The sequence below is a fragment of the Myxine glutinosa genome, chromosome 14 (assembly GCF_964187855.1).
Source record: "Myxine glutinosa chromosome 14, kmMyxGlut1.1, whole genome shotgun sequence".
Classification (NCBI taxonomy): domain Eukaryota; kingdom Metazoa; phylum Chordata; class Myxini; order Myxiniformes; family Myxinidae; genus Myxine; species Myxine glutinosa.
In genome coordinates this window covers 29,696,475-29,713,512 of record NC_136274.1, presented here as the reverse complement: position 1 = coordinate 29,713,512, position 17,038 = coordinate 29,696,475, and the positions used below count along the sequence as shown (strand labels likewise).

General features: G+C 47.0%; 1 protein-coding gene across 4 annotated transcripts in view; it reads right to left on the bottom strand.

The window, feature by feature from the left end:
* Window positions 1-364: 364 nt before the first annotated feature.
* The window catches only part of GART (phosphoribosylglycinamide formyltransferase, phosphoribosylglycinamide synthetase, phosphoribosylaminoimidazole synthetase), a 31,145-nt gene continuing 14,471 nt past the window's right edge, over window positions 365-17,038 (bottom strand). For all 4 annotated transcript variants that reach the window (XM_068135395.2, XM_068135400.2, XM_068135399.2 and 1 more), the window contains exons 8-22: window positions 15,299-15,383; window positions 15,120-15,205; window positions 14,099-14,267; window positions 13,705-13,993; window positions 10,669-10,763; window positions 9,033-9,142; window positions 8,623-8,821; window positions 7,883-8,131; window positions 7,478-7,630; window positions 2,486-2,692; window positions 2,278-2,394; window positions 2,018-2,154; window positions 1,754-1,895; window positions 1,209-1,324; window positions 365-988 (exon numbers count right to left, since the gene is read on the bottom strand). In XM_068135395.2, the coding sequence (XP_067991496.2) occupies window positions 806-988; window positions 1,209-1,324; window positions 1,754-1,895; window positions 2,018-2,154; window positions 2,278-2,394; window positions 2,486-2,692; window positions 7,478-7,630; window positions 7,883-8,131; window positions 8,623-8,821; window positions 9,033-9,142; window positions 10,669-10,763; window positions 13,705-13,993; window positions 14,099-14,267; window positions 15,120-15,205; window positions 15,299-15,383 (2,337 nt within the window). In that variant the 3' untranslated portion in view covers window positions 365-805. The remainder of the gene's footprint in view (window positions 989-1,208; window positions 1,325-1,753; window positions 1,896-2,017; window positions 2,155-2,277; window positions 2,395-2,485; window positions 2,693-7,477; window positions 7,631-7,882; window positions 8,132-8,622; window positions 8,822-9,032; window positions 9,143-10,668; window positions 10,764-13,704; window positions 13,994-14,098; window positions 14,268-15,119; window positions 15,206-15,298; window positions 15,384-17,038) is intronic.

Genomic DNA, 17,038 nt, shown 5'->3' with positions numbered 1-17,038 from the left:
GCAGCACCTTGGTTCTTACAAAAATGAGCAGCGGGTTCATGGCCTCCGCAAAGGTTTTATCAAGCATAAGGAAGTGCTTTGCTTCCCTCTCTCTACCCTGGATCAGACTCATGGAGGAACTTGTGCGCATCACACAACAAATATATTCGGTGTATATGGGATTTGAACCCTGGATCCCAGTCTGACGAGCACTCAGGGGGTAAAACCAAACAGACAAACCCATTGTTTTTGGGGGAACAGGCAAAGCCGCAGTCCACGGCTATTCAATTTGGGCCGACTCAGCCCAGACAGCAACCTTCTTCACCAGCGAAACACTTCGTTTTAGTGATTAAAAACAAAGGCATTGGATACATTTTTTTTTTTTATTCACAAATACTTTCCACAAAGTAAGCTCGTCCAACAGGGCTCAATGGCAAACCGGGAACATGTGGCACAGACTCAGCACGCAACGTGATACCAGCATGCAACATGATGCCTGGAGATGGTGCAAGTCAGGAGAGACGGACAGATATCATGGAAGTGAGGGATAGATATAATAGTGAGGGGGGAATCCATTTTTCCTCCCACAAACAACCAACCGCTGCACCTCCTCCAGGAGGGTTTCCTGCCTTTATGGATACAACACAACACAACACAACAACAAACATATCCGAGTACGGATGCATTGTCAAAAACAAAAGTCTTTTCTAACCTGGACGTGGAGAATAATGATGGTTGGCAATGTTCCAGAGAGGATTCTCCATTTGAACTGAAAACGAATGAACATCTTTAACCCGTTTACACGTGACAACACGTTGTCCAATCACTAGGTCCGGTGGACAAGTCCGTCAGGGCCGAGCACGACCTGCCCTCGGGCCACCAGGTCGACGCAAGCCGGGTAAAGCAGATGCTCGGCTCGTTTGATGCGCTCGGTGAGGCTCTCCTCCGTATCACCCAGCTCCACAGGAACGGCCTTCTGGCCGACAATCGCTCCGGCATCTACCTCCTCCTTCAGTCCGACAAATACGCCACGGGTCATGCACCAACTGCATTTTTGGGAGGCTTTGCGATCTCAAGAACATATATTTGATGCTAAAATCGGGAAACTTGTCTTTACCACTTTGTAAATAAATAAATAAAAATCCATTCCCCCGTTTCCCCCACCCACCCCACTCATCTTCACTAAACTTCCCCCAATCAAGCAACTACGGCCTCGCCTTTCTCCTTACCGTTACAAAGTGGACAGAGCAGCCGGTAACACAAACACCAGCGGCTAGTGCCTGGCGCTGAGCATGTTGACCCTTGAAGGCCGGCAGAAGGGACGGATGGATGTTGAGCATACGGCCTGTAAACGAAGAAGAAGAAGAAGAAAAGAACCACTTTTAGAGGCCATTTTTCCCCCACAGAGCAGGGATTGGCCTTTTTCGGGCACCGTGGTCCCCTTTTTGAAGCGATGTTTTACAGCCGGATGCCCTTCCTGCCACTAACCCTGTCAGTCGCCTCTTGCGACAAACACGGATTTACCAGTGAACTGGTACTCAATTTGGCGACCACAGAAGGATGACAGGCTGTCAACCCCACTGGCGTTAATTCAGCGATCGACCGGGATTCGAACCCAGGATCCTAGGATCCCAAGCCGGCACCCGAACCGCAAAGCCAACACCAGGCCGAAAACCAAAAACGCTAAGGTTAAAAAACAAACAAAAAAAACCACCAACCAAACACTATTTAAATTTGCACCAGGAAAACGTGACCGGTAGAATCCCGCACCCACCGTTCCACTGCCGTACGAAGGCCGGAGAGAGTACGCGCATAAAGCCAGCAAGGCATACGAGATGCACGTCAAACTCTCGCAGAAGGCCCTGCAGCTGCTCCTCAAACTCAGCTCGACTACCGTACTGTCGATGGTCGACTACCTGAAAAGAAGGGATCCTGTTTGAGTACGGGTCACTGCACAAGCGTGAAAACGTGAAATTGGTGGATGAATGAATGACGATGAAAAAGACCCCGTAGTTCAAATACAAAGTGCCCGACTCACTCGCGTGGCAATCCCAGCACGAGCAGCCCTTGCCAGGCCTGCCACGGCAAGCTTGTTGGACACGACGAGCACAATCGAGGGTCTGCCCTCGCTGGAACCATCGCGACAGTGATCGATTATTGCCTGCAGATTTGTGCCTGTAAGAGTCAACAATTATGTCACAGATAAAACCACACGCGTTGAATTGCTTCAATCATATTTGAGAGAGGCCGTGCAGGTACAAAAACACTTGATGCTTCAGTGGTCCACAGACTACATACCTGTGCCAGAGATGAGCACAGCCATGCGACTCAGGCCCGGTGGTGAACCCTCACTGCCACCCACCCACGATTGCTGCAGTACAGTCTCCAACCCTTCAATTCTTACCCGCTCTTCACCTGGTCACCAAAGAACCTTTAGTTGGACTCGCCCCTTCAGCTGCTTACACAGCACATCAACCATCTCATCAACTTGATTGCTCCCTCTCACCTCCTACACTATTCTGTAGAGAGCCCACGACCCAAGCCGTCTCGCCAGCATCACCCAAAACGGCCGTGACCTCCTTGGCAGCAGATTCCTCCACCACCAGAACCGCACCCAACCCCAGGTTGAACGTCCGTGCCATGTCACGTGGCTGGAGCCCTCCAACTTTGTACAACCATCCCATAACTGAAGGTACCTGCCAGGACCTGCCATCTTCACACAATATGACAAGACATTCAGGTTTGACATTTTTATTTATATGAACCTCTTACTAAAGAGCCTTCAGAAAGTATTCACACCCCTTGACTTTTTCACATGTTGTGTTACAGCCTGAATTTAAAATGGATGAAATTGAGATTTATTTATTTTTGGCGTAATACCCGAATAACGTCAAAGTATATATTTTTTTAAAGACATTTTAACAAAATAATTATAATACAGAAATATTTAATTTACATAAGTATTCAACCAACCCCCCGAGTTAATACTTTGTAGAAGCGCCTTTGGCAGCGATTACAGCTTTCATTCTTCTTGGTTATATCTGTATCAGCTTTGCACATATGGATTTGGGGAGTTTATTCCACTCTTCCTTGCAGATTTGCTCGAGCTCTGCCAAGTTGGATGATTGTGGGAGAGGGTGCGTGGGTGTCATTGAACAGCATGGGATTCAAGTCTAGGCTTCGGCTGGGCCACTGAAGGACTTAACATTGTTGGTCTGAAGCCATTCCAGTGTTGCTTTGGCTGCATGTTTGGGGTCATTGTCCTCTTGGAATGCAAACCTTCACCGCAGTCTCAGGATTTTGCACTCTGTAGCAGTCATTCTGCTTCTGCTGTCGCAACAATGGATGGAGGTCCGCAATGCCAAACAGGAAATCAGAGCTGTCCCCCTTGACATATCACGTGCCTTCGATACGGTCTGGCACCCAGCTCTGCTCACCAAACTCTCCTCCTATGGTATCCATGGAAATTTCCACACATGGCCTGCGGACGTCCTCTCTGGTCGTAGTCAACGTGTGGCCCCGAATGGATTTCTCTCATCTCCCCTTCCTGTTCAGGCTGGAGTTCCCTAAGGCAGTGTCCTGGGCCCTGTGCTTTTTCTGGTCTTCATCAATGATCTCTCCGACTCTCTGGAAAATCCTCTATTTCTTTGCTGATGACTGCACTCTCTGCCGCTCCATTCCTCATCCCTCAGAACGGCAGTCTGCAGCCTCCTCTCTCTGCAGACCTGGACAAAATCAGACTGGTCAAACAAGTGGAACATGTCTTTCAATTCTGACAAATCTCACACTCTTACTATGTCTCTCCGAAAAGACCGACTGGACAACCCTCCCATCTACTTTCTCAACAATCCTCTCCAAGAAGTTCTGTCACTCAAGCTTTTGGGTCTCACTATCTGCCATGATCTTTCCTGGGAAAACCACATTTCCAAGCTGGCCTCCAAAGCCAGTTGCCGACTGGGCATCCTCCGTCATGCAAAGTCCTTCCTTGGCACACCTGAACTCCTTACCACATACAAGGCTTTCATCCGCAGCTCAATGGAATACTGCTCTCCCCTCTGGGCTGGTGCTCCTGCCTCACACATAGCTCGGCTTCACGCTGTTGAAACCAAAGCTTTCAGAATCATTGGAATCCCGCGATGAAGCCGATTGTGAGGGCCATTGACTCACTCACCGTAGGTGGTCTTATTGTCTTCTACCGACTCCTATCCGGCCTACCTCCCCCAGCTCTATCTGTGCTCTGTCCCGCAAATATTCCTAAAGGTCGCACAAGATCTGCCAGCAACCCTCTTCTGGTAAAATTGCCAAAACCAAGACTCTGCTCACCTTCACTCTTTCATTCTTCTTTTCTCCCACCTCTGGAACAAACTCCCCCACTCTATTCAATCCCTCCCCTCCCTCCAGGTCTTTAAAACAGCTGTTCACCACCATCTCTTATCTTCCCCCATCCAAAACCTTGATCTTTTCTACCCCCGTTAATTCACCCCAGATCCACTTTGTTGAAATACCAACTTCTTTCCTGGAAGTCCTTGCAGTGTCCATGTGTTTTATACCTCTCCCACCCTCCCCACCCCCCTTCCCATGCCTTCCCCTCCCCCCCCCCCCCCCCCAAGTCCTCTCCCTCCTACAGAGCTCCCGATGTCCCTGTTCTCTGCTGTTGTACTTGTGTGCTTCCCTCTCTCCCCCCATCTTGTCTCCCACTCCCTTTATTGCATGTTTTGTGTGTCCATTTGGTTTTTTTTCAGGGGGGGGGGGGGGCAGGGGGGGTATTAATGTTAGCTCTTACACGAGCCTCGATCTTGTATACAAAATAAAAAAAGAAAAGCAGGTTCTCCTCAGGGATTTGCCTGTAATTGGCTCCATTCATTGTTCCCTCTATCCTTACAAGTCTCCCAGTCCCAGCTACTGAAAAGCATCTCCATAGCATGATGCTGCCACCACCATGCTTCACGGTATTGAAAGTGTTGGATGGGTGATGAACAGTCCTCAGTTTCCGCCAGACGTAGCGCCTTGCATTCAGGCCAAAAAGTTCAATTCTTGTCTCATCAGTCTTTCATGTGCCTATCTGTCGACTCCAGGCGTGCTGTCATGTGCATTTTTCTCAGGAGTGGCTTCCGTCTGGCCACTCTCCCATAAAGACTAGATTTGTGAAGTGCTGCAGAGACTATTGTCCTTCTGGCAGGTTCTCAGACCTCAGCCAAGGAATTCTGTAGTTCAGGCAGTGGTCATTGGATTCTTGGTCACCTCCCAGACCAAGGTCCTTGCCCGGTTGCTCAATTTAGTCAGATGGCCAGCTCTAGGAAGAGTCTGTGTCGTTCCATATTCTTTCCATTTCCTAATGATGGAGCTCTCTGTGCTCTTGGGAACTTTCAACACTCTTGAAATTGTTTTATACCCTTCCCCAGATCTATGCCTCCTCACAATTCTATATCGGAGTTCTACAGAAAGTTCCTTGGACTTCTTGGTGGAGTTTCTGCTCTGACATGCACCGTCAACTGTGGGACCTTGCATAGAAAGGTGTGTTTCTTTCTAAATCATGTCCAATCAATTGAAAAGGCCACAGGTGGACTCTAATCAAGTTGTCGAGACATCAAGGATGATCAAAGGAAATTGGATGCACCTGAGCTCAATTTGGAGTGTCATAGCAAAGGGGTTGAATACTTATTGATTCAAGACATTTAAGCTTTTCCATATTAAATATGCTAAAATTTCCAACGAAAAAAAAAACAAAAATACACAAGAACCCCGCAAAATAACCAAAAACGTTATGGAGTATCATGTGTATCGCGATCAGTGACAAAAAAATTCTAAATTAAATCCATTTTTAATTCAGGCTGTAACACAACAAAATGTGAAGAACAATGTGACTGTCGCCAATATGCCTCCACATAGTTCCACAAAGTCGGTCTTCTTTTCAATGCCTCAAAAACAAAGTACATGCACATACATCATCGACCAAATGAACAACAAACTCTCAGGGCAGCAAATGGAAAAGTGCTCGAGATAGTTCAATACTTCAAATACCTTGGCTCACACACTAACACTGCCTATGACATCAGGTGCCGCATTGGACCACCATGGGCAGCAGCAAACAAACTTGAGAAAGATTGGTGCGCCCCACTGCAACGAAGCACCAAAATCCGGCTATGTAAAGCTACAGTTGAATCAATCTTACTGTATATGGGTGCGAGTCGTGGACACTGACGAGTAGCATGACACGTAAAATTGATGGCAACTACACCAAGCTCCTCCATAAAACACTCAACATCCGTTGGCAAGATCACGTCAAACATTGACCTATATGGTAATGTGTGAAAATTTTCTGATGTGAGGAAGAGGTTTTTGAGATTGGTGGGTCATGGCCTCCGGCACGAAGAAGAAGCAGCAAATAGCGTCCTACTTTGGAAGCCATCAGAAAGGAGAGTTGGTCGGCCGAACCTGACGTTGATTAATATTGTCTGCAGCGACACTGGGCTGCATATGGACGAACTGAAATTCACCGCAACTGATAGAGCGGTTTGGGCAAATCTGACAAAGTAACTTTGTTCTTTGTCGCTCTGGTTTCTTTTTGGTGTTTTTTGTTTGTGATTGATCAACATTATGTATAAACAAGTAGTCGTAGTCCCACAAAGGGAAGCTGCCATCATGCTGCATATGTATGGGTATGGGATCATGTTTGTGAAATTTCGTGTTGATCGGACAAGGTTCGTTTTTCTATCCAAGATGGCTGCCAAACCACGTGACGTATGACATCAATTTCAAACTATATGCAACAGTGCTGTTCGGTGATATTTGTAAAATTTCGCATCGATAGGGTGAGCGGTTTCAGAGATATAATTATTTAATATTTTTCTTAAATCCAATATGGCTGCCAAACCATGTGACCTATGATGTCACAAATTTAATATTTCAATACAAATGGGTCATTGGTCATGTGCATGCAATTTCAGATTTTTAGGATAAGGAATTCGATTAAAACATTTTTGGCTGGTATACCAATTCACCTATGTCATTATTATCATGCTTTTTTCCCCATTGGGAATACTTGACATTGTGCCAAGTTTAAGATTTTTCCATTCAGCAGTTTGAGAAATAATTTTTTAATTATATGTTTTTAATCTAAGATGGCTGCCATACCACGTGACCTATGACATCACACTTGTCATAAAAACATTCTGCATGGGTGTCACTCCTACCCTAAAAGTTTCGTCCCAATCGGACATATGGTTGCTGAGAAAAACTAGGTTTAGCCCATACGGACGGACAACCCGAAAACATAATGCCTCTGGCGACTGTCGGCGTAGGCATAAGAACGTCAAGGGGTGCGAATACTTCCTGAAGGCACTATATGCGAGTCAAGACACTCGAGAGGCAAGCGATTATTTTCTCATTTAAAAAAGTAAAAACACACAAATGAACACAGGTGCAGAATGGTGTGTGTGTGCCATAGGGTGAGACAAATGGAGTAAGCAATGAGTGAACAGTTGTGGTGTATTAGTACCAAGATGGGCGCTGAGATTTGAGGGAAGAACACGGACAACGTTTTCTGGCAAACCACCCCCGGTGATGTGGGCCATGGCTTTGACCAGGCCAGAGCGGAGCAATGGAAGCAGTGAAGGGCCATAGAGTCGTGTCGGAATGAGCAGCGCTTCACCTGGATCGTAGAGGATACAGGAAAAAGGGATTGCTTGTACCAGCGGAGTACAGAATGAGTAAAAAAAAAAACCCCACATATTCTCCGAAATGGCAATACCAGTAGACTTGCACTGCAGCCAGTTGGCTAATGTACTTTTGCAACCTGCTTCAATCTCGTCCAACCTCTAGGCCCTCCTGTGCAAAATCCGATATGACTGCAAAACTCTGATAGGACTTTAACACTAGAAAACGAAGAGTTTAAGAAACATACCGAGGGTTTGCGAACTGTCAAACGGTGCTGGGTGTCCATAGTTCGCTCCAATCTTCTCAACTACACGCCGCACCAGACTGAAGCCATTGCTGTGAAGACCAGATGACGCCACACCCACCAATGCATCGCCTGGCCTAATGTCGGCCAATAGGGGCAAAGTGCTCCCACGCTCGACTGCACCGACAGCAAAGCCCGCAAGATCAAAGCCGCGTGGAAGGTAAGCTCCCGGCATTTCTGCGGTCTCACCACCTTAACATGGGGAGGGATATGGAAACGTTCAGTGACATTGTCGTTCCAACATCCTGAGCCGGCTCCCCCACTCGGGACGGCAAGTTGCATCATGGCCGAGTCATAGCTAAGATCAAAATTGGTATGTGCTGATTCTTCGCTTGATTTTCAGTACTTTGCATCCCGCAGGTAGAGATTGCTTCCTGAAAGTTCTCCGCTGATTGTGGAGAGAAATCTGCGACATTCACAAAAATGAGTTTTACCTTTTAACTGCATGTCCTTTTTAAATTTGAAAACAAACAATCCTGTTAACTGTCAATTTCATTTTGGCAAAGCTTCTGGTTTTCAGTTTTACAAAACCGACAAGCCAGGAATTTGATATAAATTGTTCCAAACAGTGGAGTCTGACAGGTCAAGTCATGAACATCCCTAAACAACACAGGTGAAGGCCAGTACCGAGCTACTGCGGTATATCACCGCCCAAGCACCGGCAGGTAGCCACGACGTCCTACCGAGGAGTGCACATTTGGTGTCCCGGCAGGCTCGTGCTACCCCGGCGATGAGGCGGCGAGCCACCGCCTCCTCGAGCCGTCCGCAGGCCAGGTAGTCGAGGAAGAACAGAGGTTCAGCACCGTGAGTAATCACATCGTTGACGCACATCGCCACCAAATCCTGGCCCAGGCCTTCGAGTCGATCGCACGCCTGAGCAACCTGCATCGAGCACAAAAAGGTAAAGCAATATTATTTACCAAGCACTCCATCCCACATACACAAGTCTATTTTTGAAGATAAACCTGACAGAGGTCCCGACCCATTAGGTTTTGAAAATGGCTTTAAATAACCCCCAAAATAATGTGCAACTTGTAGGTGAACTGTTAAACTGTTAATACACTTAAACCCAAAGTCTCCCATATGCTCTTACTAGGAGCTTGGTCCCCACGCCGTCAGTCCCAGCCACCAGGATAGGGTCTTTGTAGCCTGCAGCCCGCAGGTCAAACAGGCCTCCAAAACCACCCAACTCTGCCGTGCAGCCTGCGAGTCCGGTCCACATGGAAGAGAGAGGATAATGTTGATTAGCAGAGCGCTCCCCAACCACCACCTCACGCAAGACCATCTAGTCCAATGCGGCCGACAGAGCACCTTCGAAGTCATAATCTTCTACTGGGTCAAAGGTTTATGGAGGAGCTTGTATACACACATTGAACAGGATAAATAGGAGACAAGTATATATATATATATATATATTTGTTTATTTTATTTTTTCTTCTTTGTTTACACAAATAACAAGGACATTAGGAGACACAGGACAAACTAACACAGTATTTGGGATTTTAACTTGGGATCTCAGCATCATGGACCAGGTGCTCGGGTGGGGAAAGCAACCAAGCCACCGTTTCTAGGACTCGTGATTTGTGTATATTTCTCCACAGGTAGGGCAAGGAGGGAACAACACAAGTAACAGGATATTGAATATAGGATTCCTTTTTCATGAGCAAGGCTGCAGAGCATGCACTGTGTCCACAACATGATCCAGGAGAAGAGCCATGAACCCAGAGCGTGCATTGTATTTCATTTAATCTTTTTCAAATGCACCACCATAACTCGCTTGATGCTGCCACGTTTACATCAGAACAATGTGCTCCCAGACACAGCATCAGAGGTGACCAAAACTACCATTTTGGTATGGTGGCAGCAGGAGCTGCTGCGCCGTGGAGGCATCGAGCTGGCTGTTTCACAAAAAAAAGGTCTCGCACCTTTGGACTATCCCGACCTTGTTGGCGGGACAGGGGACAACTAGAAGGGCACTCAGTAGAGTGCATACCTCTGCCAGGCCGAACAGATTATGTTTTGTATCCCACCAACAGGCCAGATCTGCATCTGGACCTGAACCGAAGTCTACCTAATCGGCTTGTTCTCGTCACATATCCAACCCATCCACTAAGTTTGGTACGAATCCATCCACAACCTTTTGAGATATCATGCTATAGTTTTTGGCCCCATCTCCAAATGGTGAAGAATCACTTAAAATATTGTAGTATCCGGATTCAGATCTGGATCTACACCAAAATCGAATCAATTCGTCCTAGTCACACACACAACCTGTCCACCATGTTTTGTCCGAATCCGTCAATGACTTTTTTTTTTTTGAGTTAAAAAATCTTCCGTTTTGACCCCTGTGATGCTAAGGTCCCACTTCCTGGGGCATCAAGAGGGGGTCAAATCCGGGGGAAAAAAATCGTAACATATTTCATGCAATGTTGATTGCATATACAGTCTCATGAAAAGATATTTAACAATGTGCTCATAATTGCATTTTTTGGTATTTGAGCTTCTGACCACACCCCATAGCCCCAGGGGAAGGCGGGGCCAAAAATGACCCTGCTCTCACACCTCTTTGCCATGTGGTGATGACAATCGAAGTTTGGTGAATTTCTGCACAAATGTTTCAGAGATAGCATGATGGATGATGGACGGAGTCAATTACAATATCCCACTCTCCTCTCCGCCCCCCCTCACCCCCCTTTTTTAATGTGGAGATAATGATTGAACAAGCAGACCTGGCCGGGTGGTGGCTGTGGCAAATGGCTTGAAGGCCTCAACAGTTGCGTTCCCAGCATCGATATCCACTCCTGCAGCTTTGTACGTGAGGCCACTGTCCGAAAGGTAAAGTGTTACAAAAATACTTTCCTCAAGGACAAAATACTTCCAACGTTCAGTTTGTGTTCGTTGTTTGAGTGACAACACTTGTATTTATCAGCACTTGTACAAAACGGGGTGATAAACACAAGTCTTGTAACAACCACGGTTTCCTTAGTGCATTATGATATGTAAGAAAAAGGGCTGGCGCTCGATTTTTGTGCCAAAAGTGATTTTTTTTGCAGTTTTGTCAACTTTAGGGGGTAAATTAAAAGGAAAATTAGGGGTTGAATTTTTTCGCGTATTTTGGGGGGCCTTTTAGGGGGGGGCACAATCTATATCTCGGCTCCTAGACATGCTAGCTTCATGATCTTGGTGTCTAGGATAGGGTTTCTGGGTGCGCCGAGTTCAATCATGTTGTTTATGAGGTGATCTGAGGTCAAGGTCATAGGCTCAAAGTCACCACAGGGTCATAAATGGCTCCAAAAGGTAAAATTAGCGAAAAGAACTGAATTATATCGTATAGTACCACTTTATATCGGTTTTATTGGGTGAGGAATTCAGTCGTGACATCCATCCTTTTCGACATTTGAGGAGACAATTGGAACCTACGAGATGTCAGTGATGCCCCGTTCTATGTTTGCCCCTGATGGGACACTCCTCCTGCCAGTTGACAAGGCCAGCCTCATGCATGCCATTGAGGCGCAACCCTCTCAACCGCCCCCTCTAGATCCAGTTCAGCATCCCACAGCATCTACTTATATCCTGGATGCAATGGCCGTACTGCAGGCGATGAAGAAAACGCCAGGGATGAAGAAAATCATTCACCTCAAGCACGCCTTCATAAATACCATTAAAAAGCGTACATATAAGGGTGGTTACGAAGAAGTCAGGGTACTCTTTGATCAATATCTTCCCCTCCGTCTGAAAGAGAAGACAAGGGCAAAGAGGGCTACATCAGACGAAGCTTGAAGCGCTGGATATGAGGTCCATGACGAAATGAGCATCACGACTGTTCCTCTGCGGGAGCTCTTGTCCTCCTCCAAGACCAAAGGTCAGCTTGCAAGGATTCTTGCCCAGGGACTTCTACGGGAGTTTGAGGGACAGGATCTGCGACTTATCGTCTCATATGACACCAATATCAAAATCAATGCACCCCACAGGCTTGAAGAGGACTTCTTTACCCATGAGCACGACGAGGCTGACTCACAGATCCCCCTTCATGTTCTTCACTGCATCAAGGATTGTGAATTCAGACATATTGTTGTTGCAACACTGATGTGTTGGTCCTCCTCATTGACCTCACAGCGCATGGACGTTTGGGAACTTTGACCACATTGGAATTTCACACAGGAAATGGCAACAAGTTCAGAAAGATCGATGTGGTGGAGAGAGTGAGGAGCATCAGCCGTAAGAAATGTCAAGGTCTCATTGGGATACACAACTTCACTGGCGCTGATTGGGGTGGTAAGTTCGTGGGTGTGACAAAGAAGAGGTGGATCACAGAGTACTTCAAATTGGGTCCCAATGATCCCGTCATTGATGCCTTCCAGAGATTGGGAGATGGCCCTCTCTCATCGACGGAACTAATAGACGGAAAACTCCCTGAGGAGATGCAGCCTCTCGAACACTTTGTGTGCCGCGTCTACTCTGCCAATGGCCCACAAACACTCCCCCAACTTCGTTGGGAGCTCTTCAGGTCGAAAAACATGGAGTCTGAGATGCTGCCCCCCACCCGAGCTACATTGCTGCCTCATATTCAACGGACAAACTTTGTATGCATGGTGAACAAAGCCTATGTCACTACACATCCCCAACTTCCTAGTTTGGAAGACTGCGGTTGGGTCATCAAAGATGGTGCAATCTTCCCTCTACGGTGTCTTGAACTACCTGCTCCACAAGAGGTAGTAGAACTGATCAAATGTGGCTGTAAATCATCTGTCTGCGCACGCAACTGTTCTTGTGCGAAGAACAACCTCCCCTGCATGCCGCTTTGCAAGTGCCATGACCAAGGATGTCAAAACGTCAGGCATGAGAAATTCGATATTGAGGACGAAGAAGTATAAGGATCGGAATTGTAAGTACCATTTTTGTAATTGATAGCTGATTATGGGTACATTGATGATATTTGTTTAGTTAATGCATACGCGGTGTAAAACTGGTGTAGTAGGGCCTATATATTGGTGCGATTAGACCTTATATTACACTGGACGTAGTGTAACTCAACAAAGTGTAAATAGATCTGTCATGAGATGAAGAATGTGGTGCATTATAATATGTACTTGCTCAGCATTCATGTCAAAACTAATGTTTTGTAGTTGCACGGTATATCATGAGATGTGACATTTTTTTGTTTTCGCCACATTTTCACCCACCCAAATGACATTGACCATGACCTAGTTTATAACCTGATCGTGACCTCGAATGTAAAAAAAGATGTCACCACTGAATTTCTCACCCAACAAAACCCACATGAAGTGGTACTATATGACATAGTTGTTATTTTGGCTGATTTTACATTTTGGGGTCATTTATGACCCTGTGGTGACCTTGAGCCTAGGACCTTGACCTCAGATCATCTTGTAAGCATCATAATTGAACTCGGCGCCCCCAGAAACCCTATCCTAGACACCAAGATCATGAAGCTAGCATGTCTAGGAGCCGAGATATAGATTTTGCAATTTTTGGGGGTTCCCTCCCCCCCCCCTAAAGGGCCCCCAATACCCCAAAAGTTAGCGAACAAATTCAACCCCTAATTTTTCTGTTAATTTACCCCCCAAAGTTGACAAAACTGCAAAAAATCACTTTTGGCACAAAAATCGAGCGTCATGACATATCATAATGCACTATTACGGGTTCTTTGTTCACACAGATAACACGCTATCCTACCTAAAGGAACGTTAAACCATGAAAACCAACTGTGGAACAATTGCAAGATCATGAACTACCAGGACTACCTTTCTAGGGCCTTCTCTTCCACAACAAGGCTTTTCTTTTCCCCAGCGGCAGCGTCCTCGACCGCGTTGGAAGCAGCGATGGCACGCCACCCGATATCCGAACGCCACACAGCACCATCGAAGCTCAGCGAGGCGACACCAGCTGTAGCGAGTTCCAACGCGCCACGCACATTCTCGTTCAGGGCCACCACGGCTAGCACACGACCTCCCGCAGTGACAGTATGGGTACCCTGCTGCGCTGTACCCGCGTGGAATACCAGGCAGCCCAGAGCTATAGCTGCCGATAAGCCTATAATATCGAGAGAAAGACAAATTTTTTTTCTCCCACAAATAACTGCGAGTTACGGTCCAAAGGTCATCAAAGCTCAATCTCGTGTTTTTTTTTTTGCTATACCTATGATTTCAAAGCCAGTCTCGCATTTCACCGGGTAGCCACGACTTGCCATCACCACGGCGACGGCCGAGCGATCGGTGTACCATTCTGGGGTGGTGGTAGCCAATGTGCCAGCTATTACGGCATCCAGTACTGTGTAAAGGTCGCTCCGTAGCAAAGGCAGCAACACCTGCAGAAGACCAGGATCATGTACATGGATCAACGATTCATGGATTGAACCAGCAATATGAAAAGGGTAGATAATTGTGGAGGTGGAAGAGGACACAGTCAGGGAGGAAATGAGACAGGGTTGGAGGTGACGCTCAATATGTCGATCGTTCGACCGAAAGGAGAGCCCAGAGGGAGCATACTCAACCTTGAGCTGTGTTGTGTCGAATTCCCGACCCTACTATAAACTGTTGCCCTGGTGCTTCACAGACAAGATGTTGCATCACAGTGTACAACATCCTTCAGGGGAACAATAAAGAAGAGAGAGAATGAAACGCAACAAGAGGCTAGGGTTACTTTGGGCTCATGGGGGTACGCACAAAACGTTGAGTACACATGTCAAATGCAGGACAAAGACAGACGACATCAGTGTACTATTACATGAATTACAAGGACATTCGTAGATAATGCACAAACACACATTGTATATGGAATTTGATCTTGCGTCCCTGCATGAGTCAGGAGTTCAGATCGGAACACTAACCGATCAAGCATTTGCGAGAAGAATAGGTCGTTGGTCTCAAACTCTGGGAGATAATATTGAAGACTCTATCATCAGTCGAGTCTAGGAATGAGAGGGGGTTGGAGGGAGAGGAGGGGTCTGCGAGTCGACGTCTACGTTAACTGCAGGAAATAATAACGGAGCCGGTATATAGTACGAGTACGAGTCTCAAATTTCTGGTTCAGTAGTGTTAGTAAACTGGCAACATCCCCAACACCAAAAGAACACTGTCGGCCTAACAGCTTCCCTACAATGAATGAATGTCATGCCAATAAATGCCAGTCAACACTTTTTGGCCACCTCATTTATTACCTGGCACTCGGGGTCTCCGAACCGACAATTGAACTCGAGCACCTTTGGACCATCTTTGGTGAGCATAATACCAGCATACAACACACCTGGGGACAATGGAGACACATGGTTGTGAGAAAAGACATTTGAACAGCAATTGGCAGTCTGTTCAAGGCTTTTGGGCCCTGTATCATTCATACCGACATATGGCGAGCCTTCCGCACACATCCCATCAACCGTTCGCTGCAGAATGTCCTCCACTTTCACCAGCACATCCACCGAAACCTGGACACATTCCATCCACCAGTCAGGAGTGCATCATTTCAAAATAAATAATTCAAGGTCAGGAGCATCTACCGCGTTTACGAGCAGCTTGATAGAAAAAAAAAAACAAAAAAACTTGATATAAAGATGCCCTCTCCCGCGCCCGCTCCGCCTACTACTCTCAAATTATCCACTCTGGCTCCGGAAACCCAAAAGCACTCTTCTCTACAATAAACAAACTCCTCAGCCCCCTGAACACCACCACCCAGTCATTCACAATAGACAACTGCATCTCCTTCCTTTCATTCTTCCAACGCAAAATTGAAAACATTTACAACAGCTTGACCACCGCCGCACCCGCTCCCCCTCAAACCACCTGCCCCCCCCCTTATCCTGCCATCCCCTGTCTCAATTCTCCCCAGTCTCCCCTACTGACCTCTCTGAACTCCTCATCGGAATGAAAACTGCCACCTGCACTCTTGACCCCATCCCCTCCAGCTTTGTCAAGGCCTCCCTTCCTGCTCTCTCTCCACTTATCATTGCAACAATAAACTCCTCCCTGTCTACAGGCATCGTCCCACCATCCCTCAAAATTGCTGCTGTTACCCCCATTCTGAAAAAACCTGGACTAAACCCCGACACCCTAAATAACTTCAGACCCATCTCCAACCTACCCTTTCTGTCAAAGGTTTTGGAACGCGCTGTAGCCACTCAACTCAAACATCACCTCTCTGCCAATAACCTGTATGAAACATTCCAATCCGGATTCCGCTCCAACCACAGTACTGAAACTGCTCTCCTCAAAATCACCAACGACCTTCTCCTCTCCTCTGACGCTGGCAACCTCAACATTCTCATCCTCCTCGACCTCAGCGCCGCCTTTGACACCATCGATCACACCATCCTCCTCACCCGACTTGAAACCACCTTTAACATTACCGGCACTGCCCTCTCTTGGATTAAATCATACCTCTCTGACAGACGTCAGTTCATCTCCATCAATAACTGCAAATCCCCTACTGCTCCCCTCCCCCAAGGTGTCCCCCAAGGTTCAGTTCTTGGCCCCCTCCTCTTCATCCTTTACCTGTCCCCCCTCGGTCACTTAATCCGCCGTCATGGTCTCCAATTCCACTGCTTCGCCGATGACATCCAGCTTTTCATCTCCACCAAGTCCATCTCCATCGCCACCCACTCTATCCTGACAAACTGCATCACTGAAATAAAATCCTGGCTTCAAATCAACTTCCTCAAACTTAACTGTGATAAATCTGAAATAATCATCATTGGCCCAAAAACGCTCACCAAGTCCACCCATAACTTTGCCCTCAACATCGACGGTTTCCCAGTATCCACCTCCCCTCACATCCGGAATCTTGGCATCATCTTTGACCAAACCCTCTCCTTCGACAAATACACTAAACAGATCACAAAGACAGCCTTCTTTCACCTGAAAAACATCGCCCGTCTCCGTCCATCCCTCTCCTCCGTGGCTGCAGAAACCCTCATCCACGCCTTCATCACTTCCCGTCTGGACTACTGCAATAGCCTCCTTTATGGTTCACCCTCAACAATCACCAATAAACTCCAATACATTCAGAACTCCGCTGCCCGTCTACTCACCCATTCCCGGACCCGTGACCACATCACCCCCGTCCTTTACAAGCTTCACTGGCTCC